General features: G+C 49.3%; 8 protein-coding genes across 8 annotated transcripts; 2 read left to right on the plus strand and 6 right to left on the minus strand.

The window, feature by feature from the left end:
* Nucleotides 1-851: 851 nt before the first annotated feature.
* On the minus strand, nt 852-4,479 carry EPUS_02741 (uncharacterized protein; the record flags this gene model as incomplete). The annotated part of the gene is made up of 2 exons (XM_007807869.1): nt 852-4,332; nt 4,385-4,479. The coding sequence occupies 2 exons, from the start codon at nt 4,477-4,479 to the stop codon at nt 852-854; spliced, it is 3,576 nt and encodes a 1,191-aa protein (XP_007806060.1).
* Nucleotides 4,480-6,404: 1,925 nt separating this feature from the next.
* EPUS_02742 (uncharacterized protein) lies at nt 6,405-7,199 on the minus strand (the record flags this gene model as incomplete). Its single annotated transcript, XM_007807870.1, has 1 exon — nt 6,405-7,199. One exon carries the CDS (start codon nt 7,197-7,199, stop codon nt 6,405-6,407), a length of 795 nt encoding a protein of 264 aa, XP_007806061.1.
* Nucleotides 7,200-7,807: 608 nt separating this feature from the next.
* Nucleotides 7,808-8,888, minus strand: EPUS_02743 (uncharacterized protein; the record flags this gene model as incomplete). The annotated part of the gene is made up of 2 exons (XM_007807871.1): nt 7,808-8,542; nt 8,739-8,888. 2 exons carry the CDS (start codon nt 8,886-8,888, stop codon nt 7,808-7,810), a joined length of 885 nt encoding a protein of 294 aa, XP_007806062.1.
* A 3,856-nt stretch (nt 8,889-12,744) lies between these two features.
* On the minus strand, nt 12,745-14,499 carry EPUS_02744 (uncharacterized protein; the record flags this gene model as incomplete). The annotated part of the gene is made up of 2 exons (XM_007807872.1): nt 12,745-14,414; nt 14,466-14,499. 2 exons carry the CDS (start codon nt 14,497-14,499, stop codon nt 12,745-12,747), a joined length of 1,704 nt encoding a protein of 567 aa, XP_007806063.1.
* Nucleotides 14,500-16,490: 1,991 nt separating this feature from the next.
* On the plus strand, nt 16,491-17,977 carry EPUS_02745 (uncharacterized protein; the record flags this gene model as incomplete). Its single annotated transcript, XM_007807873.1, has 6 exons — nt 16,491-16,637; nt 16,690-16,916; nt 16,966-17,105; nt 17,155-17,249; nt 17,299-17,412; nt 17,465-17,977. The coding sequence occupies 6 exons, from the start codon at nt 16,491-16,493 to the stop codon at nt 17,975-17,977; spliced, it is 1,236 nt and encodes a 411-aa protein (XP_007806064.1).
* Nucleotides 17,978-19,834: 1,857 nt separating this feature from the next.
* Nucleotides 19,835-21,592, minus strand: EPUS_02746 (uncharacterized protein; the record flags this gene model as incomplete). The annotated part of the gene is made up of 3 exons (XM_007807874.1): nt 19,835-20,011; nt 20,069-21,284; nt 21,339-21,592. The coding sequence occupies 3 exons, from the start codon at nt 21,590-21,592 to the stop codon at nt 19,835-19,837; spliced, it is 1,647 nt and encodes a 548-aa protein (XP_007806065.1).
* Nucleotides 21,593-23,294: 1,702 nt separating this feature from the next.
* Nucleotides 23,295-24,821, plus strand: EPUS_02747 (uncharacterized protein; the record flags this gene model as incomplete). The annotated part of the gene is made up of 1 exon (XM_007807875.1): nt 23,295-24,821. One exon carries the CDS (start codon nt 23,295-23,297, stop codon nt 24,819-24,821), a length of 1,527 nt encoding a protein of 508 aa, XP_007806066.1.
* A 178-nt stretch (nt 24,822-24,999) lies between these two features.
* Nucleotides 25,000-26,690, minus strand: EPUS_02748 (uncharacterized protein; the record flags this gene model as incomplete). The annotated part of the gene is made up of 2 exons (XM_007807876.1): nt 25,000-25,452; nt 26,628-26,690. 2 exons carry the CDS (start codon nt 26,688-26,690, stop codon nt 25,000-25,002), a joined length of 516 nt encoding a protein of 171 aa, XP_007806067.1.
* Between the last annotated feature and the right edge of the window lie 44 nt (nt 26,691-26,734).

Here is a 26,734-nt window from a genome sequence, read left to right on the forward strand (position 1 = left end):
CAACGCCCCTCCAAGCCCCAGGAACCCGAGTAGACAAGCCCCTCGGAGGAACAGCACTCCTCTCCACGAGTGCGTTTCCTTCTTCAAAGAAAAACCAAAGAAAACACCAAGCACCCCCGCGCACGTGGAAGGGCTCGAGAGCGTGAGCGTGATCGTTCCAACCGCCACCCACCAATTCTGCCCTTGTCTTGCTGGCTGCCGCGGCGCTGGTCGTGAAAACGGGCAACAACTACTCCAATCAAAATTAAGGCCTGATATCCGTCGTCTCGTTTTGTCGCGTCGTGTCGTGTCCCTCGACGTGATCGTTCGGAAAGTTACGCCGATCTCTAGTATGGTAAAATTTCACAACCGAGATTTTGGACGCTGGAAATAGATGTTTTGGGGGTTTCGGATGTTGACTACTACACCTGATACTAACTTACGGCTAAACTCCGGCGGGAGGGTTATTGGCTAAACACGTCGCGCCGCGCGTTGCAAGGGAGGAGCGCGTCTTTTCCTGATTGGGGGGTCATAAGGTACAACTCGTTTAGGCAAGCAACGTCATGGCTTATTTGGGGGAGGGGAGAGTGGGGCTTTATGTTTTGGCTGTGTGGTGAAGAATAGACAAAGGGATCGGTGCGCTGGTTGTGGTGGGGTGTTCATACGTTGGACAAAAGCTACGGCAGCGGCATTGCAGGTAGAGGTAAGGAAGTCGAGCGGGTGGCCGTCTACAGTGTAGTTATGCTGAGTTGCCTGACCCCGATGTCGTTTATTCCTAAGGCATGGGTAGCATGTTCAGGCCAGGTCTCAGCCTTGTATGCCTCTTATGCTATGTGTGTATTTCTCCATCCTCCAATGTCAATCCTACAGGCTTAATGAAGTCTCTTCAGTCCCTCGACCATCCCCTTGACTGCCTGCACGCCAAGGCCCGCGCCCAACTCAGCCACCACACCCTCCATATTTTCCTGACTGAAGTTCAAGAATCCTTCAACCAATTCTCCGTCCACAAATCGAAACGGCTCATCGGCTTCCCGCACTTCATTCTTGAATGCCCTGTACTTGGCCCATGGCATATAACCCAATCCCTTCGTCCTAGCCGAGACAGCCTGCTGTAGTCTCATCAAGAGATCTTGATATCCAGCGCTGATCGTGCCGAGCATATACACGCCGCCTTCGATCGTGGCAAGGAATGCTTGTGGCGTCACGGCTGGGCCTGCTGGTAAGTCGGCCGCCGCATTTGGACCAGCGGTGGTAGACGAGCTTCGAGCTCTCATGGTCAGCATGTTTTCGCTAGACATACGTACAGGGACTATCGAGTTGACGACCTCCCCAAGTCTCAATTCCGAGGTAACTTCGAGTCGCTTCCTGTCATCTTCAGCCACGCCATTTACGTTTCTTCGAACGACAATGAGATTGCCATCCGTGTCAGCAGCGACCCATTCATTGTCGCCAATGACGCTGACGGAGCTACTCCACATAACAGCAAAATGACGAGCAGTTTCACTAAGTGCCCAGCTGAGCCCCGTATTAGGTGGTGGTGGGATCAGCATCAGTATGGAAACTGATTTCATAACGTCAGCTACAGCAATTAGAGCTGGCGATGTTTTCGTCGATGGTGTGACAGTCAGAGAGAGTGGGTTAGTAGCGGTGCGGTAGACGGCTAATTTCACGAGGTTGATATTGTGTGAATGTATCGACGGGGGGACAAGAGCATACACAACAACCTTGAACCAGATTAGTACCACAGAAAGCTGGAATGGATTATCTTTTACCGTCTTAACCAGACCAGCCACAATCTTGCCATCACAAATGGCTAGTGACCGACATGCGCCCTTGACTCCTAGTTCTGTCATCAGGCTCAACTTCCTCTCCTTGTCGATCTCATAGATTAGGATCCTTCCCTTAACTAACTGCTCAGACAACTCATCTTGCATGCTGGTACCGACCACAAACATGTCAATGCCGTCGGAATCTTCATCTTTTGCCACTGGAATCACAACCGTGCATTCGACCAGCTCCTCTTCCGCGAGCTCTACCGAATCCAGCTGCTTAAAAGTGACTTCGTCAGCGACCTTGAATCTGCTAAAAAGTCTCTCCGCTCCATTCTCCAGCTTCCGCCTAACGCAGCCCATGCCAAACATTTTAAGACCTTCAGAGTAGGTCACACACCGTACGGTCTCACCGACCGGTAAAGTGTGTAGTTGTGTTCTTCGCTCGGCATCTATCAGAGCCAGCTTCAGCTCTTTTGGTGTTGCAATGGCGATAGCTCCGGGGTATGCCACAGAGTTGAAATGAGTCACCCGAGAGGCTTTGTCAGAATTTACTGCTGAGTACACCATCCGGCCTTCGGAAGCATAGATCAAGGATGGTTGTTCGCACGAGGCGAATATATTGCTTAGGGTTGACTCCGAATCGGTTGACAGATCACGAGGGAGCTTTTTGAATGTCACCGGTTCCGACCCCAGCACGATACGTGTCATGTTGCTCAAAGTATTCTTGGTCATATCCATGGTGTACGTCATGACGGTACCATCTGCCATTGCCACAAACAGGCTTGGAGGAGAGTCAGGGAGAATGTTTGCTATTAGAATAGAGCGAGGGATTGCGGTGTCTGCTGGGCCCAAGATTTGGGTATGCAAGGTATCTAGAGAAGGAATTTCAATTATCGCGATGGATGCTGACTGCCAGAATGCAACAATGCAGACTGACGTCGGTGCAGGAGGTATAGCGATACCGGCAATTTGAGAATCGGTAGGAAAAGACTTCGAAGATATGGTTGTGAGGTCGTTTGATAAATCGAAAACATGAAGAGTGGTCCCACCGCTAACAACAAGTAGTCTCTCTTCATTGCTGGCTGTTGCAGTGATCTTGCTACCATCCGCTGGCCTCCAAGTTGATGTCGTCATGCCACTGTCAAGGTCTGCTATTCGTACGCTCATCTCTGCAACCTGAAGAATACGACGATTCGATAAATTTGAAGCGGACAGCGTTGTTTCTGATAATTCAAGGCCATGAAAGTGGTCAACTTCTTCAATAGTCGCTTCGCTGTCGAATGTGAATATCCTGGTCTCATCCACGAACGTAACAAGCAACGTGTCTTGCATAGCACTGTCTCCTGTAGAGTCCAAACCCCACATGCCTGTAATATGTGACATTTCTCCAAGTGAACCCAGCTCTTCTATCCCGACTCCGCTTCTCACACTCCTAATGCTACCGTCTTGCCACGCTCCTGAAGCGGTGACCAGTCGAGCCTGACCAGACGAGAAGTCATTTGCTTGACCACCTTCAGTTCCTCTACCAAGGTCCATAATAGCAAAGTCGAGGATAGGGGCAATATTGTCGAAAGTTTGCGCAACTTTCAACCCGCCTTCTTCAATCTTGACGACTTGTGAATCTCCAGAGTGTGATCCTACGAAAACGTGTCCCCTGTCCAAGTAGACCAGAGCGGACGCCTTTGATGTGGTGCCAACCAAATCCAGTCTCCAATCTTGCACTCGTTTGCCTTCTACCATGATCATCAAAAAGTACAATCGGCCGTAATCATCTGCGAGAAGCCATCTCTGGTCATCGATCTTCTCCCAGGCAACCCAGAGCGTAGCGTTCTCGTCCAGATTACGTGGAATGGAAGTCTTAAGCTCACTGTCAACGTAGGTGATAGACCTCTCTCCTAGGATAAGAAAGCCTCCATACGGTGCCGATACAGGGACAAGGTGACTGACTCCCAAGTCGAGGTGGTCCCGGAATTCAGCAATGGTTTTCAATTCTGCGGAGGCCTGATCTCCCGCAGCGTCCGGAAAGTACTCCAACTCTCGGATCTTGAGCTGGGGAATCTCCGCGTTATCTTCCCACAACAACGCCAGCCTCGGTTTGGTTCTACTGCTTGAATCAACATCCAGAAACGCTGACGACCGAATCGCCAACTCCTCTATCCGAACTTGCACTGGCGATCCGAGTATGCCTCTGTCCTCTTGTTTGGCTATCGACTGTCTCTTCGCACTTGGTCCTCTATCGGTGGCCTGTTGAAGCGGGATCACGGTGACAACGCCATCATAAAGCTCTAGGGTCATAAATCGTCTTGAAGGATCAACGTGACATCGATCTGCCTCTTGAGAGTCTCTCAACACCTTATCCGCCTGATCCAGATAACTCTGCTCGGTCCGTAATCTTTTAAGAGATGCATCCCACGAAACTGTAAAGTACTGGTATCGGTCTGTGCCAATAAACAAGTGGTCTGTAGTCGAAGTGGAAGGCCGCAGCCTTTCAAGCATTGTGATGTAGCCATAGACGGATGTTGAGTGGACCAATATGAGGCCATCGATGGCTTGCGCATAAATTTCGAGTCGATTCGACTTTCTGGATAGCTTGTGTCAGCAGCCGTGTGCTCATGGAGACTGTAGAACCTCACGCCACGATCAACGCCTCTTCCAAGGGATCTAGGAAGGGTAACTTCAGAGCATGTCGCACACTGCTTGGCCGATGGATCGGTACAAGGTAGGCCATGCTATATAGCTAAGGACAAACAATGCGAAATCGGAAATCCTCTCCACAGGTTGGGGGTTGGATCTACATAGAGATCGACTCTTACTTAAAAGAATATTTGCATGCACACCCGGGTTTATTACAACAGAAGACGCCCCAAGACGTAGATAGACTTTGGCAATCATTTGACTGCTTTCCACAGCCATCAAAAGAATGGTAGATGAAGTCTACAATCCAAGTGACGGAAATCCTGCCACCTGTATGGCCTTGGCGCCTATGGAGCTATTTCCTCCGAAACTTTGTACTTCAGATTCCCAAATACACACACTACCCATTCGAGGCTTTGAGTCATTCTACTCCACAGGTGATGGTCATGTCGCCAAGTAAAGGAAGATCTGTCCCGAGTTCACCACCGGTCCGGGCCTACTAGGGTGATGCTGCTCGAGCTTACCTGGTCACATCCCGACCAGGGTGAGACTCAGGTATCACTCCCCCCTTGGCCGGCGTAGTGAGGCAGCAGCCTTTGGCGGTCTATGAGGCACAATTAAAGTTAACTGTAGATATGACTATTGACTGAGATGTCCCTATAGATTATTGATCAATTCCCATCTACCCTTGCGTATCCTACAGGTAAGACGAATCGTCTGGCTGTCACAACAGCAGACGTACTACGTTAATCTTTGTGTCCGACATTCATCGCGGCTACTGACGTCCCCCTTCGCCCACCACGTAATATATCATCTTCGATTCTGTCTCTTGCATCATTTGATACTGATCGGACGGCAAGGGCAGGCGAAGCTTCGCTCTTCAAAGGCAGACGACGTTCCAGTTTACAGCATGAATGCGGCATAAATGGGGTTCTTCTGGAAGGTAGTAATTGGGGGCCCTCTCCTGAACGGCGAGCCAGCAACGAAGACGCTAGAGCGATGTTTGAAGAAATGGGCCGTGAGAAATGGGCTCTTAGAAGTCACACTAAGGAATATAAAACTAGCTTAGGAGCAAAAGGTTACCTGTGGCTATTGTTTAACCTTCGGGTTTAGCCGTGGCTGATCGCGGCTAGCGCCCTCTCCAAGCGTAGACCAAAGATAAGGAAGAAACACACTGACCAGAATCGCCCAAGTAATAGTATATATTATATTATAGGAGGGCATGGGTTCAAATCCGCGTCGGGGAATCTTTTTATTTTTTTATTTTATCTTTTTGTTGCATTCCTCTACCTTTCGAGGATGCTACCTCATCAACCGAGATCGATTATCTACCAATCATCATATCTAAAGCATGTCAGGCCAGAGAATGTCAATTTACTCCGTGTCAAGTAACACAGCTCAATGCTGGTACGGCCGTATGGCAACAACCTCCTTGCAGGGCAGCGTGAGCTGCCGCAACAGCTAAGAGGAGTTGGCTGTACATGTACAGCCAAATCCTAAAGCGGCTTAGCGCCACCCTGGCGCGTCACTCCAACAACCTCCTTGCAGGGCAGCGTGAGCTGCCGCAACAGCTAAGAGGAGTTGGCTGTACATGTACAGCCAAATCCTAAAGCGGCTTAGCGCCACCCTGGCGCGTCACTCGCCCTGATTTCCTGTGCCATGGCACAGGAAATCCTATTTAGGTAGTTACTAGAAAATCTAGATAGGAGAATGTACAACACAACAGAGTGAGAACTTCAACACTCCGGCTCTGATTTCGGGTAGGCAATTCTTTGGCCGAAATGTGGACGAGAATGGGAAATTTATGGGTGGTGATAAAAGCGGCGGCCAGGGGGCAAGCGGCGTGGTGGGTGCAGAGCAGACTTTACTTCTTTTCAGCCGCTAAGAACCACCAACGCGCTCGAGATCGCGTTCAGCGTCTTTGCCAAAAGAGGTCAGATCTGAGGTCTTCTCGAATCTATCAACGAAAGAATCTACATGACTGCTCACGACGGTTCTTGCCCAGTTTCCTGGCCGATATCAGTTCAAGTCAGACGTAGCAGCTTTCTCAATGAATGCTGCAGTCCGCTCAGGCCGACTCAGAAACGGGCTATGGCCTGCATCGATCTCCTCCATCCTCAATCTGTGCGCCCCAGTCCCTGGCCCTCCAGCTTCGTCTAGGTATTCTCTGGCTTTCTTGACGAAGGCTCGTTGAGTCTCGGGCATTATTGTTTTGTCCTGCATGCAAAGGAGATACCAGGACGGGATATCCTTCCAAGCTGCATAATTTGCTGGCAAATCGAGCGTCACAGCTGAATGGGTCCCTAGCTTGCTGACCCAGTATGCTGCCTCCTCGAGCGATAGGTCATTATAAAATCCATGAGCTGTGTTTACATCCTTATTCAGCAGCAGATTCCCGTCGTCTGGAAGCTTGTATGCATCACTCTGGACTGCACCACCATGAGCAGTATTTGCACCACTCAATGAAACGCCTTCAAAGAGCAGACAAGCAGCGATATAAATGATGGCGGAGACTCGCCCGCCTCCAGCGGTCTGAGGCCGTCCAAGGCCTCTGAGTGCCTGGCTGGTGGGCACGCCGCTGTATGAATGGCAGACGACGCAAATGTCGTGCCCTTGTTGCATTTCAGAAAGAGCAACACTGCGGATCGCCTCGACATCGGGCTCGATAGATGATACTGCAGGTGATCTGTCAACAGAGGGTAGGTGGATTTTCCGACTTGGGAAGCGTTTGGCTGATAAGAGCGCTATCACCTTGTCGAAGGCGTCTGGACTGTGCCATGCGCCGGGCACATATAGGATGACTGGCCGCGACATATTTGGTACTCTAGGATGGCAGACTTACTACGGCGGGACACTGAAGATAAGAATCGAATCGAGGTGGAAAGCACAAAATATATAGTCCTGACACCTTGGTAAAAACCTTAATGGAGATCTGAAGCTTTGTCGTAACTTGCTTTCAAGCCCGTACTCATGACAAATCCAAATCTCGCCAGCCAAACCTAGCCCCGTCCAACAGTCCGAGCAGATAGTGCAGATCAAGGCTCAATCTTTCTCTCGCGTCATATAGATTGCAACGCAAGAATCCAAGTCATGAACACAACAGAGACGCTAGATGCTCAAACATGGTATCGAAGGATGTACGCTGTGGAGAGCGAGTGGTTCGGAGGTTTATATCTACGTAATATATTAATTATTTATAAATTTTATAATACCGGAATGGTTTAGTGCTGGTAATGACGGGACAGACGAAGCATAAGCCGAATCCTTTGCTTACCGATCCACCGGCAAACTCCGGCCAACACACCATGCGTAGGAGCGCTACCATCTGACAGCTATTGGTCGAGAATGCAGTGCAGGTAAGGATAGTTAGCACGGAAAGTGCTTTATCAGCAGGAGAATGAGGTCGCGTAGCAGTTCTACTTTCACTCTTTCCCGCCAAGCCACCGATACACAACAGAGAAGTCTTTTCCCATATAATCTTGCTCGACCTTCTCGTAAACCTCTTCTGCCTTTGTGGCCAACTCTAAGCGTGCATCTGCTTCCTGAGCTGCACGGATTGCCAGCTTAAGGTCTTTCTTCATCAGACTGACACCGAATCCGCCTTCATAATCTCGGCTCGCTGGAGCACTCCCAACCACACCGGGAACGGGATTGTTTACTTCACTTGGCCATGAACGCCCTGTAGATGAGTTGATGAGGTTTCCCAAAGTCTTAGGATCCAGACCCCACTTTAGTCCCAGATTCATGGCTTCGGCCGCGGCGATATTGTTGATGGCTAAGGCATAGTTGTTTGCGAGCTTTCCACTCAAGCCAGCACCTTGAGCACCAAGATGCCATACCTTCTTCCCCATCAAGAGCAGAACTTTCTCGACCTTGGAGAGCATATCAGGTTCACAGCCAACCATAAATGTCAAGGATCCTGCTCTTGCACCAACCACACCACCTGACATAGGAGCATCCACAAATATAGCAGAGGATTCCGAAGTTGACGCATGGACAAGGGAGGCGACCAATCGAGAAGTTGTGGGATCAATGGTCGAGCAGTCTAAAAAGAGGCGTGACGTTGTTGTAGGGGGTGCAGGAAGGGCTGACGCCAACATCTTTTCGAACACGGACTTGACATGTTGTGGCTCGGGCAGAACAGTGATGACGGTATCCTGTGGGATTTTGTGTTAGCTAGTGCCTTCTGATACTCATAAGTGCTGTCGAGGACAAGACTGCTAGCATCAGAGGATTGGCTTTAATTTTGTTTGGAATCAGACGAGGGAAAGCCACAATGGCACACCCCAACTTAGATCATCGATAGAACAATTGCTCATCATTTCGAGTACTGGAGACATAAGTGACACTCACCGACATTTCAGCTACTTCCCGTGGACTCACAGCTGCCTGGACACGCGTGCCCTGAGACTCCTGTAAAAAGCTCTGTGTAGCTGTAGCATTCACATCATACACAAGAATTTCGTCATTGTCAGGAGTTTTGGCTCGCAAGTTGCGTGCCATAGGGCATCCTAATCGAGATGTTAACTCCTAGTATCCAAGACCTGGCCAGACGTGCCCATCGCTCCAAGTCCAATGAAACCCCATCGCGCTTCTCTCGTTCGGCAGCTCGAGAAGGCACGCCTGCATGCATGTGGGTTGAATAAGCATCGCTGAGCATTCAAGCTGTTGACTGGGTTCCTCATCTTTGTTGAGCGCATCTCACATGGGTCATGCTTGCAGCGCGACTTAACAGGGAAGGAGGAAGAAGAAGAAGAAAATCCTTCCTTACTGTACCAGTACTACGTAAGCTGGATGCCTCGGTTGGCGCCGGCCAGGACTGCAGATCCTTGCAGTTCTCCGCATTCGCAATCTTACTACGGAGTCGTGCTTCAAAAGTTTTCAATATACGCTAAATTTAGAGCGTCACTAGTAGAATCGATCTAAGCTTTAGCGGCGCGTAGAAAATATATTATAGGGGGTGGATCCCTAGAGCTACTGCTATCACCCTCTTATCTTAGAGATACTGAGGGACCCGTTTAGGTCAATATCAGCTAAGCTTTAGCCATCCGCCATCTTTAACCATTTTATGCCCCACCGCCTAGTAGCAGTGCGTTAGTCCAATAAAAGCTAGTTTAACTTATCCTAGTTAGCGTATATTGATGACTTTTGAAGCACGACTCCGTACTACGATACGTATCCACCACTCTGTCGTAAAATTCGATCTTTTTTTGATTGGTCAACGGAGCGGGTGCCAAGAAAACCTTATTATAATATGCACTAAGCCTAAATAGGAAGTAGCAACACTAAAATAAATAGAATTTGCTATCTCTGCTACGGAGAGGGTAAATGGCGAGCCCAGCAGCGCGAATTGTGGCAGATTGAGATGTTACACTTGCTGCAAGACCATAGGCTCTGATGGATACCCTTTTGGCCTTTTTTCTGCTGTTAGAGGCGTTGGTAGACAGTTCCTGGAGTGCTTTACGCGGCCTGCCTAGTTTGGGAGTAGGATTGCACGATTGACAGCGGCGCCAGCGATCTCCTTTGACCCACGAATGCCCTTTGTAGCTATCCTTTGGTACTGATTTAGTACGGAGATTGCAGCTAGCTAGGGGAGGGCGTGGTGGCCGTTGCCGTAGAATAGCTCCAGGTCCTCGAAGCAGACTTCTTGCAATTTCTTCTTGAAATTGAGCATGTGAGAGCCTTTTGCTTTTTACGCCTAGCTTATAGAGGTTATACGCGTTTGTAACAGCTGCATCGATAAGGAGATAGAACAGGGGCAGCTAGTTACGTTGATGATAGTGTCGGCTTACTGAATAATACGAATTCAGTTTTGCGTGGTTATCAGAGCCACCCATCTCTTGATTGTATTGATCAAGGGCATATAGCTTTCGTAGATATTGTGACTTGTTTTCAGAATTTGCAGGAGGCGCAGGGAGCGCAGAGAGCGCAGGGAGCACAGAATTTGTAGGAGGCGCAGAACGCGTAGAAAACGCAGAATCTGTAGAGAACGTAGAATTCGCAGGGAGCGTAGAATTTGCAGAGAGTATAGAATTCGTAGAAGGCGCCGATTTCGCAGGAGGCACAGGGCACACAAATTTCGTAGCATTTGCAGAATTTGCAACATTTGCAGTTTCTGCATCCACAGCATACTTTAAAGAGGCCCTAGAGCGTTTGATTCTCTCAAAATAAGCGTATTCCTCCATAGTAGGATCGTGAACAGTGGTCATCATTGCCTTAGAAGCTAAATCACAAAATGTGATATAATTCACGCTGCTAATAACGTAATTAAACCACTCTCTGTAGTCATTCTGCTTCATCATTACATCACGAAGATATACTAGCTCTTTAGGTATACCAGACCCTGCTTTAGCAGTGTTATTCGCCCTAATTCCGAGTTTGTAGAGTTGTTAATAGAGCTTGCGAGTAGTAAAAAAGTTATCCAAATGTAGAACGTAAAATGGCCTAGAGCGCGGAAATCGGGCTAAAAGCGACTCTGCAAGATCTAGTATAATAGCCTCACTTTAAGAGAACTCAGGGTATTCTCCTAATTCAGCTACCTTCTCTATAGCATTGCTGAATCTGAAATTAACTATATAACCGTTAGAACAACAGAGGCTATATATCTTGTATCCTTTGCCAGCAGCCTTTGAATTCATCTGGATAGTGTTAGGGCTCAACTGGTTAAGACAAGTCTCAACTAGAAGCTGGGTCCAAAGGGTTGGTTGGGTAGAACAGGAAGTGCAGTGAACAATACTAAGATGTCTTCAACTTAGGTATGAGCTGATAACATGAGTTGACTACGAAGACTATGAAACTATCTGGGAAAGGAGCGTGCTTATATAGAGTAGAAGATTCGTGCTCAGAGTTGATCACCCTGATCACCTCTGATCATTGCTCATGAGTGCTCATCCTGATCACCTCTGATCATTACGTTGTCCAGGTCTGACCATGTGTGTAGTTCAGGGTCCAGTCCTGTCCAAGTCTGTCATAGTCCCTTCGCAGAGTGCCAGGCAGCTCCGTAGTGCCTGTCGGTGCTTGGCGTGTTCACGTGCTGTAACAGATAGTATGTTTCGAACGTCCTTGGAATTTAACTAATTGTTCATCAATTGAGAGATTCTGTAGCAATTTATATATATTTAGAGTCGTTGCTTTGCGAAAATAAGTGGCAAGAGACTTAACTTTTTTATACTATTAGTTATCAGGGAGAGGCCCTAGCCTATTAATCTTGAGATATCTTGAAATCTGTTGAAATCTTGATAGAGAGATGTATTCAGCGACTGGCTAATAAGGATAGTTTTCTTTCTGATTCCAGTAATAGGCTAGATCTCTTTTACCCGGTTGTGTGCTAATAAGGAGTATAGCGCTAATATAGCCTTTGATATCTGTAGCAGTTACATCTTTCCATACTCGCTGGATTTAATCGAATTCTTGAGATCTCTCTTCGAATGCGTATTCGTTCGTATGCTCTGCAATGTCTGTAAATAGCTCCTTTGGAACAAACCGATGAAATAGATCAATTGGCTTAAGTTCGTGAGCACGAAGTTGTAGCTGCCCTGACGCGAATAGGATCAGAACGTTCAATTTTTCTGGATAAGGTCGTCTAGGGCCAATTTGTTCAGCAAGAATTTTCAGCTTTTCTGACTTGTTTTGAGTAGATTCAACTTGTATCTGTCATTCTTCCTTCTCTTTTCTATGCTGTGTATTGATACTAGACTGTTGAGAGCTGTTTTGGCGGAGTAATCGATGTTGCCGTTTTGATTGAGATGCATTATTTCCAGCAGATGAGGAATCTTCTCTATTGGATACCGGTTTTTGCTCGCTTGAAGTTGGTACCGTAGGTGTAATAGGCCGCAGGGAAAGTACTTGAGATAGCTGACTTTGCATCTGATTTTCTCGCGCTTTTCGGCTCTGAATTCGAGCTCTTTTGGGTCGAGGGCAGTCCTTAGCTAATGGAGCAGCTTCAATAGCATCAATTGGCCCTGAGATCTCCTCTTGGTGGTGCTTTTGAGTCATTTGGTATCTATCAATTGGTACATTCCTATCCTACTGCCGCTTTGGGGGTAAGAGATTTAAGGTTAAGGTTACGGGAACTAACCTAATTTGGTTAATCTAGTGGCTGGCGTTGACCAATCAAAAAAAGATCGAATTTTACGACAGAGTGGTGGATAGCTGGTTAGCGCAGGCACAGGCACCCTTTGGGCTTGATCCCACGAGAAACAGCATATCTAATCAAGAGTGGTTGTACGCTGGTACTTGAGTATGCACGAAGTTCTATATCAGATCAGGGCTATTCTTGAGATCGATAAGACAAAGAGTCTCTAATGGTCAAGTTCCAGAAAATCAAAAGCAAAGCAACCATGTCTCGTCAGGTCTATCGTTAGATCTTCGTGTTCTTGGCCCTCCATTCTCCGATTAAATCTCCGTAATCTTCCGGTCCGTAGGGCGTAAACCATTCAGCCATCCTTCCCTGCTTCCGGTGAGCCTTCAAGCCTAGCTCTGACAACAAGAGATCGAGATATGGAAGAGAATCAAATACGAAATCTGGGAAGCGTGCACCATAGCCAGCGGGACATCTCCACTTCCCAAATTGAGAATGCAAAATTGTCTCGTAAGTGATGTCGTCCTTAGGGTTGATCTTGCCGTCAAAGTATGCAGACAGCCATAGCGCCTGAGTCTGAGCGATCAGAGGAGTACTAACAGTCATCAGGGCACCAGCAAAGGCGATACTCCGATCATCGATGAGAGCCGGTGGTACCATGAATCGGTACAGACGGTAAGGTTGGTTTGGCTGAATCGCAGCCGGAGAGTTCGATGGACGTGCAATCATCGGTTTGGCGTTCGGGCTTGAAGCTGGTTGAATCTTCAAACGTGGGAAACGTGTAAGGATCTCGTTCTCTGCCTTTCGGATCTCTTGGTCAGGCTGCTTCGAGAAATGCGGCAGGCCAAGCCTGTCATCCGTACCCTCGGGAAGAAACTTAATAGGTGGATGATGTCTCCACCCAGTCACACACACAAGAGCATCTGTCGTGAGTGTCTTGCCGTCTGAGAGGTGAACCTTCCTGTCCGAAAGCGAGTCGATATCAGCAACATGGACCTTGATGTTCCCCTGGCGCACAAGATCAAAAAAGTTTGTTTTATAATTGAGGATGCCTAGACTACTTCCAGTATAAAAGGAATCGGTCCAAGGTTTCAGCTTCTTCGTCTCTGGGTGCTTGTCGTACCCATTGAGGGTGGTGACGTCGTTGCCGAGAATTGCCCAAAACGTGTTGACAATCTTACGTCCAAATGCGGTTCCGTGAAGGAAATTCCGAACACCAGAATACCCATCGGCATTTCCCCAGATACAAGGACTAAACCATGTGAGAAAGCGAGTATGAACAAGCTTTTCCAGCCACCTCTTCAGTGGGGTGACATATGGAGGAGCCATCCAAACGGGCCCATGGCCAGACTGTCGAATGACCATGTTCACCTCCACACCAGCAGTAGCATACGCATATGCGGCATCCCATGCAGACTTGGTGCCTCCAAAAACGACAACACTTTTTGCTGTTTTGAGTAAGTCGGCGTATTTGCGAAGTTCCTTGCTGTGGAAGATTGGAGCAGCAAATTTCTCGCTGCCCTCCAGTGCTGGCATAAAAGGCTGGGAAGTCATTCCAGTGGCGACGACTAATTTGGCTGTAGAAAGCTGGCTCCGTTGATCACCTGATACGACTGTAAGAACCCAGCCGGCGCCCTCTTTGCGTTCGGCACTCTCAACCTTCGAGTTGAACCTGATACGGGCCAGTACCCCAAACCTTTGGGCATAATTCCTGAGGTACGCATGAACCACGGTGCCAGGAATGTGCTGGCCGGGCTTGACACCGTAATATTCATCCATGGGAAAGTCGCTGTACTCGTAGGTACCCAGCATGTTATTCGATACCAACCCTGGGTACAGGCGATGCTCTGCCCACACTCCGCCCACCGTGTCTGCATCGTCGAGAACGACGACTGTGGCGGACGGATGAAGCTCGATGTAGGTCTTTGCAGCAGCCAGTCCAGACCATCCTGCTCAGAACAACCGTCAGCAACAATCGCGGCCGTGGAGGAAGTACCAACCGGCTCCAATGACCACCACATCAACGCTCTCCATAACCGCTAATGCCCGTGTGACAGGCGGCTAATGAGCACAGACAAACGGTTTACTATCTAAGTGAAGCAAGAGCGTTGAGATTTTCGTCGACACGGGCCAGTTGAGCATCAACACATTGTTAAGGCAATCTCGACGCAGAAGCATTTATTGCCAGACTCCAACTTGCCAAAGCGAGCGATATATCTACTCTAGCGCCCGTGAAGGGATCTTGTAACCATCGTTCGCCACTGCTTCACAGAAATTCCCTCTCGACCCCTCATTTCTAGCCCTGGGTCTGATACGACCACGTCGCGGTTCGACGAGCCCAGTTTAGTCTCCGACGACTTGTGTAAAGGGGCAAAGCACGCTAATCAGGCAAGCAAGGAGGTCAATCCTCTTAACATCCCCAATAGGAAATGCCAGCGGAAACTCTGAAAGCCCGATGAAGTAATATCATGCGAGGGGAAAGAATTGGCAGGTTAACTCCGTTGGGCTCCGCATTGTGGTACGTAGCACTATCGTTGATGTGCATACCCGTATCAGTATGGGGGAATAGGGTTTTGCCATTCGGAACCGCTGGTGTACTGCAAAGCCCGCAACACCACTTCTCCAGTGGTTAAACTACTACTTAAAGTTTGCCTTTTCATGCCGGCCTGGGTCACTCAGCACTTTCATCTGAAGATTGTGATTCGGCACTTGAGCTGGGTAGAATGGGGCCTGCAACAGGGAAGATAAGCAGAGCGACTGTGCGCCTCCGCGATTCTCATGAATAACCGACTTACGAGTACTCAATCTCCTTCTTGCACGCGGGACAACTAACCTAGCCTCAAACGTGAGAATTCTCTGCTGCTCGAGAGCATGCTGCTGATCCACATGAAGACGCTCGAGATGTAGGGAATACCGATCGTCAACTACGCAACTGGTTTACTAGTAGTGGGTACTACAGACTACGGACTACGGCATTACGCAGAAATATTCGTAGCTCGGGGCTAACTAGTAGCAACTAGTTCTGATACAGTGTTACCTCAATCTCCAGAAGCTTTTTAGGCGCTCGTCATAATCACTGGCTACAACAAAACCACCTAGCTGCCCAAGGTGTACTCCGTACCAGCCTGAAAATGATGCTAGTGCTAAGCTGCGAATACTTCAGCCTGGTACCGTACTATAGTAAAGGCCTTCCGTGCGTTGGCAAAGCGGCGCGACCGTTCCTGTTCCTGAAGATCAGAGTGGCAAGTGATGGGGGCTGACCCGCATGAAAGGTAGACAGATCCTGCTTCCAAGGATCGGCATTGGTGCTATTCAAGCTTTTGGGGAGCTGCACAAGATGTGCTGTTCCACAGCATCCAGGCGATATGTCCCAGATTGATCTCGCAATCGCCCCTAACAAGGACCTTCTCCCCCAACACGGCATTATCTATACAGTAGTTAGTACACGTTGCCAGGGGCTAACTCTACTTCTATCCAGTACGGAGTGCCCATCACCTTGTCATGGTATGCGGCCACTGGGCTAGGCACAGACAGCTGGCCAAGCCCATCTGCAACATCCCCCAGTTGGGTATGACAGATCGGAGAGTTAATATCTCGTCCATGTTTGTTCTTCGTAAGAAGTACGGATCCAGGAACAGCAGCCCTGCTTCGCGAGTCCGCCCCGCTTCTTATTGTCTGTGACCAGGAATGCTCTAGCTCCGCTCTAAAGCACGGATATGCACGACGACAGCCTGCAATACTCGGTATGCGGGTCCCAGAGCTGCAGGCCTTGGTCCTATGTGATAACATTTCTTCTCCCCTCATTCGTCAACCACAGAAGCCTAGTCGTCGATCGGAACAGTGGGATGCAAAGGAGAAGGAGCCATGGAGGTTTTCTGGTGGAGCATAAATGTTTGGACTGAATACCTACTTCGACGTCTCTTGATCCCAATCTACTACGGTCTTTACTGCGGTCTCCTCATAGCATCACCCGATTTTGTCCTTTATCTCGTCAAACCTCGCTCAATTCTGTCTGGACATCCATCATGCCCGGCGCCAATGCTTTCGTTACCGAGGCTTTCACTCTCTTGGGCGTTGCATTGGGCATGATTATACTACGGACTATTGCGCGAGCAACCTCTGTCGGCATACGAAATTTTCAGTTGGATGACTACATGATGCTGCTGGCAGCTGTGAGTTTTCCATACCTCCAGTAGGCTCGACGCTCGTCCTGACAGCAGACAGGTCGTCTATTCCCTCGAAACTGCCGCTGCATATATTGTGGGGGCTTGGTGGCGTGGGCTCGCCAACAATGGCATGACACCCGAAGAACGAGCCAGTCTGGATCCTTCATCGCAGGAGTATGCCCTTCGAGTTGGCGGTTCGAAGACGCAAGTAATCGGCTGGTCACTTTACACATTTTTGCTTTGGAACCTCAAACTTTGTATGTGCGTCTTCTATAGCCGTCTAACGTAAGTGTCTCTTTCTGGGCTTGGACGAACCATGGTAACGGTGTTTAAGGGATGGGCTGGCCCATATGAAGATCCGGATACGTATCGGGTACGGTCTTATCGGAGCCACATACATTGCCACCCTACTTTCCATCCTTCTGGGATGCCGTCCTCTGCACAAGAATTGGCAGATCAATCCCGACCCTGGCAGTGAGTTTGTTCTCTACTCTGCCCACAGAGCTTGGCTGACAACCTCCAGACAGCTGCCAGCCAGCCATATCCAAAATTGACTGCTTGGTAACAGTAGTGCTTAACGTCGTGACAGATATGTATCTGATCTCTATACCACTTCCGGTAAGCTCTCCGCGCCTCTTTTGATCGTTTGTGGCTGACTTTCACGCAGCTGCTGTGGAAGGCTCAACTATCGAAGAGGAGAAAGAGTCTCTTTCTGATTGTGTTCGGTGGAGGTTTCTTCGTCATGGCCTGTGGCATTCTTCGTTGTGCCCTTATCTTACTTGTATGTGCCTACGCTTGCCGTACCCATGACCACGGCCTAATTCTTCTTCTAGGATCCTGTCAACGGTGCCCAGCAAGCCGGCTCTTGGGCTGTACGAGAAACCTTCGTGGCCGTGGTGATCGACAACATTCCCATGATCTATCCACTTTGCCGACGTCTTATCAAAAACATCGATGAGAGCCTGGCCAGTCACTACGCGGGCAGGCATAAACTTTCAAATGGATATTCCAGCTCCGGTAGCTACGCTATGAATAGCCGGAAGGACAAGAAGCCCAAATTCGTGCATCCGCTTTCGATGAGGAATGCCACCCTGAGTGATAGCGCCGAAAGCATTGTCAGGGCAGATCGGGTCAAGAACGGTCAGGACATCTTGATCGTGAAGGAATCAACAGTCGATGTCAGTCCTACAGAGCATTCAAACGAGGAAATACGGGAACATCCCCACGCGCAGCACCCTGGTGTCGGATATGCGGCGACGTGTAACCATGCAGGCGGCCGAGGCGATGTACTACGGATCAGTCGGCGCGGAAGCGCCCAGTGGGAGTCGCCTGCTAGTGGATCGTGAAGGCATTGTACGGAGTATGGACGATAATAGGGCTTTCATTTTGGCAAGCACATCTTGTATCATCAAAAACTCTCTTTGCTAAGAGGCCTTCGCTTATCAGCTGGCTTTGGATTGGGTAATGTAAGGCTACGTAATTACCAATAGACGGATCGATCTCGTTTTTGGTGTCTATGCGACGTGATGTGACTTGTTTCATGTACTGCAATGTTTCCTTGTTGCAAACCTTGCATATCCCGAAGTTAGACTAGGATATCCCAGCATTCCCTTCCGCCCCTTACTACGTGCATCAACCCCACAGTGATATCCTGTGTTACCAAGACACGTAATCCATGCCCTGTCACTTTCCCGATCTGGTAAATAGCCTTGCCGGGCGCCTTGACCAGGTTTAACCCTGCCAGCACACGCTAAACCATAGTACTAACGTGGCCCATTCCCATTTGCACACCACCCGTATTTGCAACAGAAATTACTTCGTTTTTTAGGCCTCCGAGCATATTTCCATTTCTGCCATTGGGTTGAAGATGGAATGGATTGATAGAGTTTTGAAATACGCACCAATCAAACAGATATTGTTTGATCCAGGCCCTTTCGACCCATCCCCGTACTGGCGCTGATATATATTGGTAGAAAATGGTGGCGAGCTGAGTTTTCGCGGCTTGGGCAGGTTTTAACCAGGAACAGGAGAAGGCGGCCCTAAAACCGTTGCAAATGGGACTTGGCCACGTTGCAACGAAAAAAAATTTCCCAATTCTCTTCTCCTCAAATCATAGGTGCAAAACCCCCAATTCCTCGGACCTCCGGGCACTGGCTGAGAAGGTAGTTGGATCAGCGAAAAATATTTTGTACAGCTCACTGAGACCGGACAGAAAAAGAGGGAGGGGCATGCAAGATTTAGCAATTGTCTCGAAGACAGGTTAACTAGAGAGTTCATTTGTTGCTTCATTTCGCATTACTAAACATCCCCCTAGTGGGATCTTCCACTTAATCAGTACTATCCCCTCTGTACCTGAACAGGGGGTGTAGAAAGTGTCAATTAGCGCTGGCGATCATTCTGGGGTGGTCAAAATGTCAATAAACGCCTTATTTGAGCCATTTTTAAGGCGCGTATTTTTTAAAGCAATTAGGTCGAAGAAGAGCTCAAAAAGCCTAAATCAGATAGATTAGGGTATCAAGGGGTTCTTATTTAATTTAGAAAGTAATTAGCCATAGGTTAAGGTAGTTTTATTGGTATTAATGTAGGCAGTCTATCTGTATATTCTAACGCAGGAGTAATCACTGCTAAGGCCTGATCAGCATTATTTCAATGATTGCAGCAGGGTCAATTATTGATCATTTTAGCTGTTCAATAGCTTATTCGAATCGTGGAGATGAGTTTGATATGTATCGCAGAGGGATTTGGATATTTCGCTGTGGTCGTAACATAATTCGTGGTTGAAAATAAATTGCAAAGTCAGCTGCGGAGAGCTACGTAGTATGCAGATCAAATGTAGTTCAAAAAGGCTTAATCTGGGGATTCTACGCTAATTGTCAACTCAGGTACGAAGGGGATAGTAACTAGTTAGTAAGCTTAGGAGAATGGGGGCCAGACATGCGGACAAGGGACACATCAACTAGTACTCCACCCAAAGGACAGTGCTTGTGGGGTCATGTCTCATAACTATTTAATTGGTGTATCCCCACTGACTTTTGCGAGACTGCTCTTGGCAGTACTCTGGCAGACTCCCAGGCTTTTGCCTTAGAAGCTCATACCTCACGTGATCGAGCGTGGGCTAAAGCCGCACCATGTCCCTGGTCACGTGTCCACAGCAATGGGTGTTCTAGGAGTCCAAGGCAACCATACGCTTTAGCTCTTGTGATTCACAGAATATCAAATTCTGGATTGACCCAGCTTGGTTGTCCACTCTTCGCCCGCATTGAAGGTCCCCACTTCTGCAGAGCGAACATGACGGGAAAAGCGGCGAAGAATGTGATGATGCCTTGTGCAGCAAAGCACCATGTGAATCCCGATGTTGCTTGCCATGGTGCGATGAAGAACTGTGAATGAAGACATTAGTTGACATTACGCAGATTCCGTAACGAAGCGCATCTTACCGGAGAGAGGAATGCACTTAGATTCAGCCAAACGCTGTAGAAAGTGATCACGCTCATGGACTGGAGAGGGTACGCATCTACAACATACGCAGCGATACAGGTATTGCCGATCTGAATGCCGGCTCCGTAGATGAAGAAGGCAATTTGGCCAACCATCCAATGGTACATCTTATCGATGCTGATACCCCAGACTATTATTCCAATGGCACTCAAGATTATAGCCGGATATGTCAGCCAGAGTCGATCTTCTGGCAAGCGGACGCTGTGCCCTCGCTTTTTCGCCATTCTCTTAGAGATGATATCCGAAAGCGTACCCGAGCAGAAGATCTCCGATAAGACAGTTCCAAGAAGAAGGCCCAAGAACAGGAGACCCTGAATCTGCGGACTGTACTGTATGTAGGCAACAGGCAGCAAAGTGATAATGCTCAGGAGGAACCAGTACCATGTGAAGCAATAGGAGAAAATTGCGATGACAACCACTGGAAACTGGAAGGTCTTCAGGAAACGCGTGATACTATCCCAGGGCTTTGGGTGGCGCATGCCAGGTACAGGCTTGATATTGAAAAAGAACAGTTTCTTCGTTCGAGGAAGAGCGACCTTAGAGGCATCCCCACGTTGGCCGCCAATCTTTTCAAGATCGGCAGTATTCGAAATGTCGTCTGGTCCAATCATTGGCATTTGGGAGAGCATTTGGTTGCGCGGATAAAGGGTCTCTGGCATGAACGCAAGCTCTAGCACAAGCAATGCTGCAAAGATGATTGCAGTGAACCACTGAATCCATTGTGGTGATACCAGGTCGAGAAAGCCTCCGAAGATAGGACCAACGAAGATACCGGTGTCGAGGGCCAAAACCCAGAGACCAATCTTCTGGCCACGCTGGTGGTCGAAGTACATATCGTTGATCGCTGCTAGACCGACCGTCGCAGCTGGAGATACTCCCAAACCTTGGAAAAAACGCGCAGCCATGTAACCGCCATAAGTTGGAGCCAGTGCTGCGCCAATAGTTGAAGCCAATGCGATCACGGTACCGAAAATGAATATGATACGACGGCCATAAATATCAGCGAAGGAAGACCAGAGCAGCGGGCCAACAGCCAGGCCCAGGGCCGGCACCGCAAGTGTCCAATTGATCTGCGCGTATGAAGCCGCATACTGATCTTGGAGCTCGAAGAATGATGGAACGGTCGTTGTGGTAACATAAGTGAACATGAAGTATCTTCGAGGGCAAGAGTTAGCGGGGCCTTTCAAGGCGCTGTGCTGCAGAGCTCACTTGATCATGACAATGGATAGGATGGTATTTTTGCGCCATGGTGACCAATTCAATGGATCCAACGGGTCCGTGGTTGGTTGTGGGTGTATCTTTATGCCATCTTTGGTAACTGCTCCCTCAACGACAGTTTCAGTCAGACCGGCTGCAAGATCGGTCTTCTCCTTTATCTCCTGTGACGAACGCGGAGGCGTGATGGAAGTAGGACGGGGCTCCACGGTGTGGTCGCCGCCTTTCTGATGTACGTACTCAGCCATGGTGGAGATGAGAAACGGGAAAGCAACGCAATGACCGAGGCCAGGAGGACTTTGTACAACCAAGGATGCAGGTCGGAGAAGAAAGGACGGGAGACTGCAGGTTTCAAACGCACGAGGGACTTTGCGGAGGCTATGATAAGAGTTGAGTGGCCATTCCCGTTACAGGAAATAGCTGACTGTGCCATCTTATCCAGAAGATCTCTTGATTGTCATGCTGTGCCCCCCAACTCTAGATCAGACACTAGACGAGGGAAATGGGCGTCACCGCAGGAGATATGCAAAGTATAGCCAACGGTGTTGGTTTGTTGGTTTGCGGCGCCGGTGGTCCCTGGCAACAAGACGGCACGAAACGAGCATGGAAGTTAGTCGCGTCGCTTACACTTTTACTCTTACTACGTCGAACTGTAATCTGCTTTCTCGTGCTACCATTCGTAACCATACCCGAAATGGCCAATCGTTACGATTCCTGCAATCTGTCACTGGCAGTACGTGGCAGATCCACGGTGCATGCATTTTCCATGCGGCTTCACAAGTGGCGATGCCAATGGTCACCGACCACATCGCGGATCTGTCAGTTGTGATACTGACGTGGCCACATTCTGAGCCAAGGCAGAGGATGAAGTTGTCTTTGAAAAGGATTTCCACGTCGCTTTGATGCGTGCACCGCACGGGAAAGGAATTGGCTATCTCATGGGGTCTACGAGCACGAGTTGATATCCGTCGTTCATTCAGCGGCGGGTGGAACCGGGAGGCCTTACTAACTACTATTAGCTCCAGTCCCGGTACCCCGGCTGAATTGGTGGAGATCAGCATAAATTACAAGCGTGCTATAACTACGTAGTAGTTCATCGCCTGCACAAATCAGGTCATGGCATAAATGCGGCCATCGAAAAGACCGCTGTTATTGTGCCTAAATTTGCTCTTGGTGACTACGAATGACATACCGAACAGCGCATAATGCATGGGCGCCGCCGCCACCGAATCCTTTGAATGGCTGGGATTGCCGCAGAGCGATATCGCAGACTGTGATTGCAAGATAAAGCGATGGCGGCAAGGGCAGCCGGTAGTCCCTCCGATTTGTTGCTGACATCAACATCAACGGTTCCGAGTCCGTCCCTGCAACCCTGGCGAACCAAGGCAAGAAGTCCAATCTTTTGGCTTACTGATAAGAACTCAATTTTGAAGTACGACGCACCTTACTACTGCGTAGGTACGGTGGGGGGCATAAGTATTCGTAGCACGGCGCTAGTAGCAGCTAGTTGGGATACAGCGCTACGTCCATGTCTAGAAGCTTCTTTGACGATGATTCATATCGATTGGTCACGTCAGTACCATCTAACAGCTCAAGGCTTAGGTGTTACGTTTAGAGCCTGTTTTGGTGCAAATATACTAGCGCCGTGCTACGAATACTTTAGCTAAGTACCGTAGTAGTATGGGGTGAAATGGCCCCCCACAGCAGCACACCTGCAAAGAATGGTGTGCAGGTTCACCGCCGTGCTCAGCGGTGTGCGGTTCAATAATAATTGCGTGGTCGTCGCTGCTCCAAGCAATTTTTAATCATGGTAAGTCGCAGTAATATGACGATGGTGCTCAAGAATTGTGAGTGGTCAGTCTAAAGATCCAGACCACTGCAAACCGGCCTGAATCTCAATCGCTCCGACCAGTGACCAGATTCACTAGGTACTCAGGTGCTTTAGCAGGTATGGAGGAGGAGACTCGTGGACCCAACGAGCAGTCGCAGTTGATACCCAAACGCGCAAATGGCTTGGAAACTGAGAGGAGCCACGACGACGATGAGGTGTACCAGCTCAAAGGTGGAGATGTTCCCACCAGCAAATTGGTGATCCGCGAATTCTGGATTGTGCTGAAAGGATCTGTGCCGGTGATATTGGCATACGCGCTGCAGAATTCTCTGCAGACCATCTCCGTGCTCATCGTAGGGAGGACTTCGCCCCAAGACCTAGCCACCGCAGCTTTCTCCTACATGTTTGCAACGTGCACTGGCTGGCTGATCGCACTAGGAGGCACCACCGCTCTCGATACGCTCGCATCTTCGTCATTCACTGGCAGCAAGAACAAGCACGATCTGGGAATTCTATTGCAGAGAGCTTTCATCACGCTGAGCCTGTTCTACGTCCCCGTATGTGTCTTGTGGTGTTGTTCCGAGCCGCTGTTCAGGTTGCTGGGGCAAGACCCTCAATTATGCAAAGACAGTGCCAAGTTCTTGACATGCCTGATCCCGGGTGGTCTGGGCTACATCTACTTTGAGGCGATGAAGAAATATCTGCAGGCCCAGGAGATCATGCGTCCCGGCACCTACGTGTTACTCATTACCTCCCCTGTCAGCGCTGCTTTGAATTACCTCTTCTGCTATGTCGCCGGCTGGGGCCTTCTCGGGGCTCCTCTCGCTACCGGCATTGCTTATTGGTTATCCTTCTTCCTGCTTGTACTCTACTCGAGGTGTGTGGCCGGTCATGAGTGCTGGGGTGGTTGGAGCAAGGAAAGCTTTCGAAGCATGGGCACCTTTGCCCGTCTGGCTGTTCTGGGAGTCATACACGTCGGCACGGAATGGTGGGCCTTTGAGATTGTTGCAATTGTCGCCGGCCAGCTCGGTACCATCCCGCTGGCATCTCAAAGCGTCATCATGACGGCCGATCAGGTCATGAACACCATCCCCTTTGGAGTGGGCGTCGCTGCTAGTGCCCGAGTGGGTAATATGCTGGGAAGTCGAAATGCTAGGGGAGCTGCCCGATCTGCGAACACAGCTGCATGGCTCAGCATGTTTCTAGGCGTCCTCGTGCTGGCCGTACTGCTAGGAACCCGCAACCACTTCGCCAAGATCTTCAATGACGACCCGCAAGTTGTCCAGCTCACCGCGGAGGTGCTGCCTTACGTTGCTCTATTCCAGATCGCCGATGGACTCAACGGAAGCTGTGGAGGTTCCTTACGAGGCATGGGACGTCAGCACATCGGGGCCGCCGTCAACATCATAAGCTATTACTGTGGAGCTTTGCCGTTAGGCATCTATCTGGCGAAAAAGGCTGGGTGGGGTCTTGCTGGTCTATGGGTAGGCCAGTGCATCGCCTTATACCTGGTCGGGATTGGCGAGTGGATCATCGTGGCTTTCACTAATTGGGAATACCAAGTCAAGAAGGCGTTTGATCGGATGGATCCTCGGGAAAGGATGGAAAATGGCCTTCTGGCGCCGGAAGGGGACCATCAGGAATGACCAGAGTAGATTTACGGTAAACACATGATATACGACTTGATGAGATGTGAGCTTGGATCCTATGGAGACGTAAGAAAATGCAATGATTGACTTTAAATACATGATTATCCCTATAACAACTCGTTTCGTGCTACTGTTCATGTCTGACTTGATGCCGACAGGTAGATCAGTAGCTAGGCTAACTCTCGGCTCCTGGCAGACGCTCCTTGACCGAATCCACCACCGACTGAGCGACCTGACCGGCCCCTTGCTGCACCGATTCCATCCTGTACTCCGGATCAATCTGAACCAGCACGCCTGGCCCTTCCCTCTCCAGAATCTCGGTCTTGATCACAAACGTCCCATGCAGAACCGCGCTCTCCGTCTTGCTGTTGTTATCGCTGATCCGGTGGTGGCAGCCGGGGGCTTCGTACCAGGTCTGGTGCTGCTTGTAGACTTTGGCTTCCTCACCGTTCATGGCGCTGAGGATCTCGCCCTCGAGCACGTGGCCGATCACTGAGGCGGTGCCGTGGCGATGCGGGGGTGTGGAGCCGTCTCCGCGGGGTATTCGATCAGCATGCCGAGCACGGTGAAGGAGGGGTCGTCGGCCAGTTTGTACTGGAAGGTGAGTGTTATTTTGCCCGCGGGACGACTGGGAGGGGTGTTAGCGTGAACGTCTGTGTTGATATGTTCATATTTGGGGGGTTGGTCGGGGGGGGAGGTTGGGAGATGTGGGGGAGTTGAGACTCTGTGTTATTTGAAGATTGAATTTCGAGTCAGGCTTACTTCTTGTTCCAGGTGATGGACATTTTTGCAACTAGCAGACTCTCAAGATTCCGCTGTCCTTCGAAGTCAAAGGATGTAGGCAGACAAGATCTGGATCAAAGGCTCAAATAAATCACAGTTTCGTGATTTCCCCTACCAATGAAGGAAGGAGAAGGAAGGGGAGGGAAGGAGAAACTGGACAACATATGACCTCAATACGAGTCCTCTACACCCAAAATATCAGGTAACTGCATATTGGTTGCATCACTGGTTGTCATCATACGGTACCGTAGCACGAGTTGCGTGTTGCTGTCCGTGTCCAGGGATGCGAGCCTGTGCTAAGGCTCCGCAGCGGGGTTGTAGGAATGCCTTGATGAGGATGAACTCGGTACGTACTCGACGTTTCTTTTCGGGTGCAAGACAGAGGGGAAAGGAGAAAAAGGAAAAGCTCTCTGGCAGAAATATCGAAGAGATTAGCTAACTGGCTTCTGGCTAAAACAAATGGGCCAGAGACGCTTGTTCTCCCCATGACGGGCTGTACTGCGGCTACAAGGCTAATTTTTGTGACCCCGAGAGTCTAAAGATCTTACAAACGTCCTTTTTACATACACATCCCTGTCAGTATCCCTGTCGCGATTTTGCACGAATTTTGTTCATCCTGCCAATCCTGAATTAGATGAAGAATTGGATACAAGAGCGCTATGGAGATACCCTGCACAAGTACAACAAGCTATGGGCGGCTGTTAAATGCATGGGATGCTGTGCCACTTAACTATCTTAAAGAGCTGCTTCAGTTGATGCAGGCGGATGTCAAGCAGTGATAGATGCCAAAGAGAATGCAAACTCGATTTTAGAGACTAGTCTTATTTAGGCCACTATGTGGACGTCTACACCTAATTCTACATAGTACGTTCTGTACGTACTAGTATACTCAAGTTTTCAGCAGGGGGACAAAATCTGGGCCTGTACTATGTAGCCGTAGCAAGTTACGTAGCAAGTTACGTAGCAGATCTACTTGTAGCACAATGCCGCCCCCACCGAAGTGAAATGCATAGTACTAACCGTAACAGGCGTTAGCTCAGCCTTAGCAAATTCAGTCGCTGAACCTAAAAAGCGGGGTTCCATCATTCTAGCTCCGAGGATCCTGCTTCCCCATATATCCCTCCAGG

The sequence above is a fragment of the Endocarpon pusillum genome, assembly GCF_000464535.1.
Source record: "Endocarpon pusillum Z07020 unplaced genomic scaffold scaffold7306, whole genome shotgun sequence".
Taxonomy (NCBI): Eukaryota; Fungi; Ascomycota; class Eurotiomycetes; order Verrucariales; family Verrucariaceae; genus Endocarpon; species Endocarpon pusillum.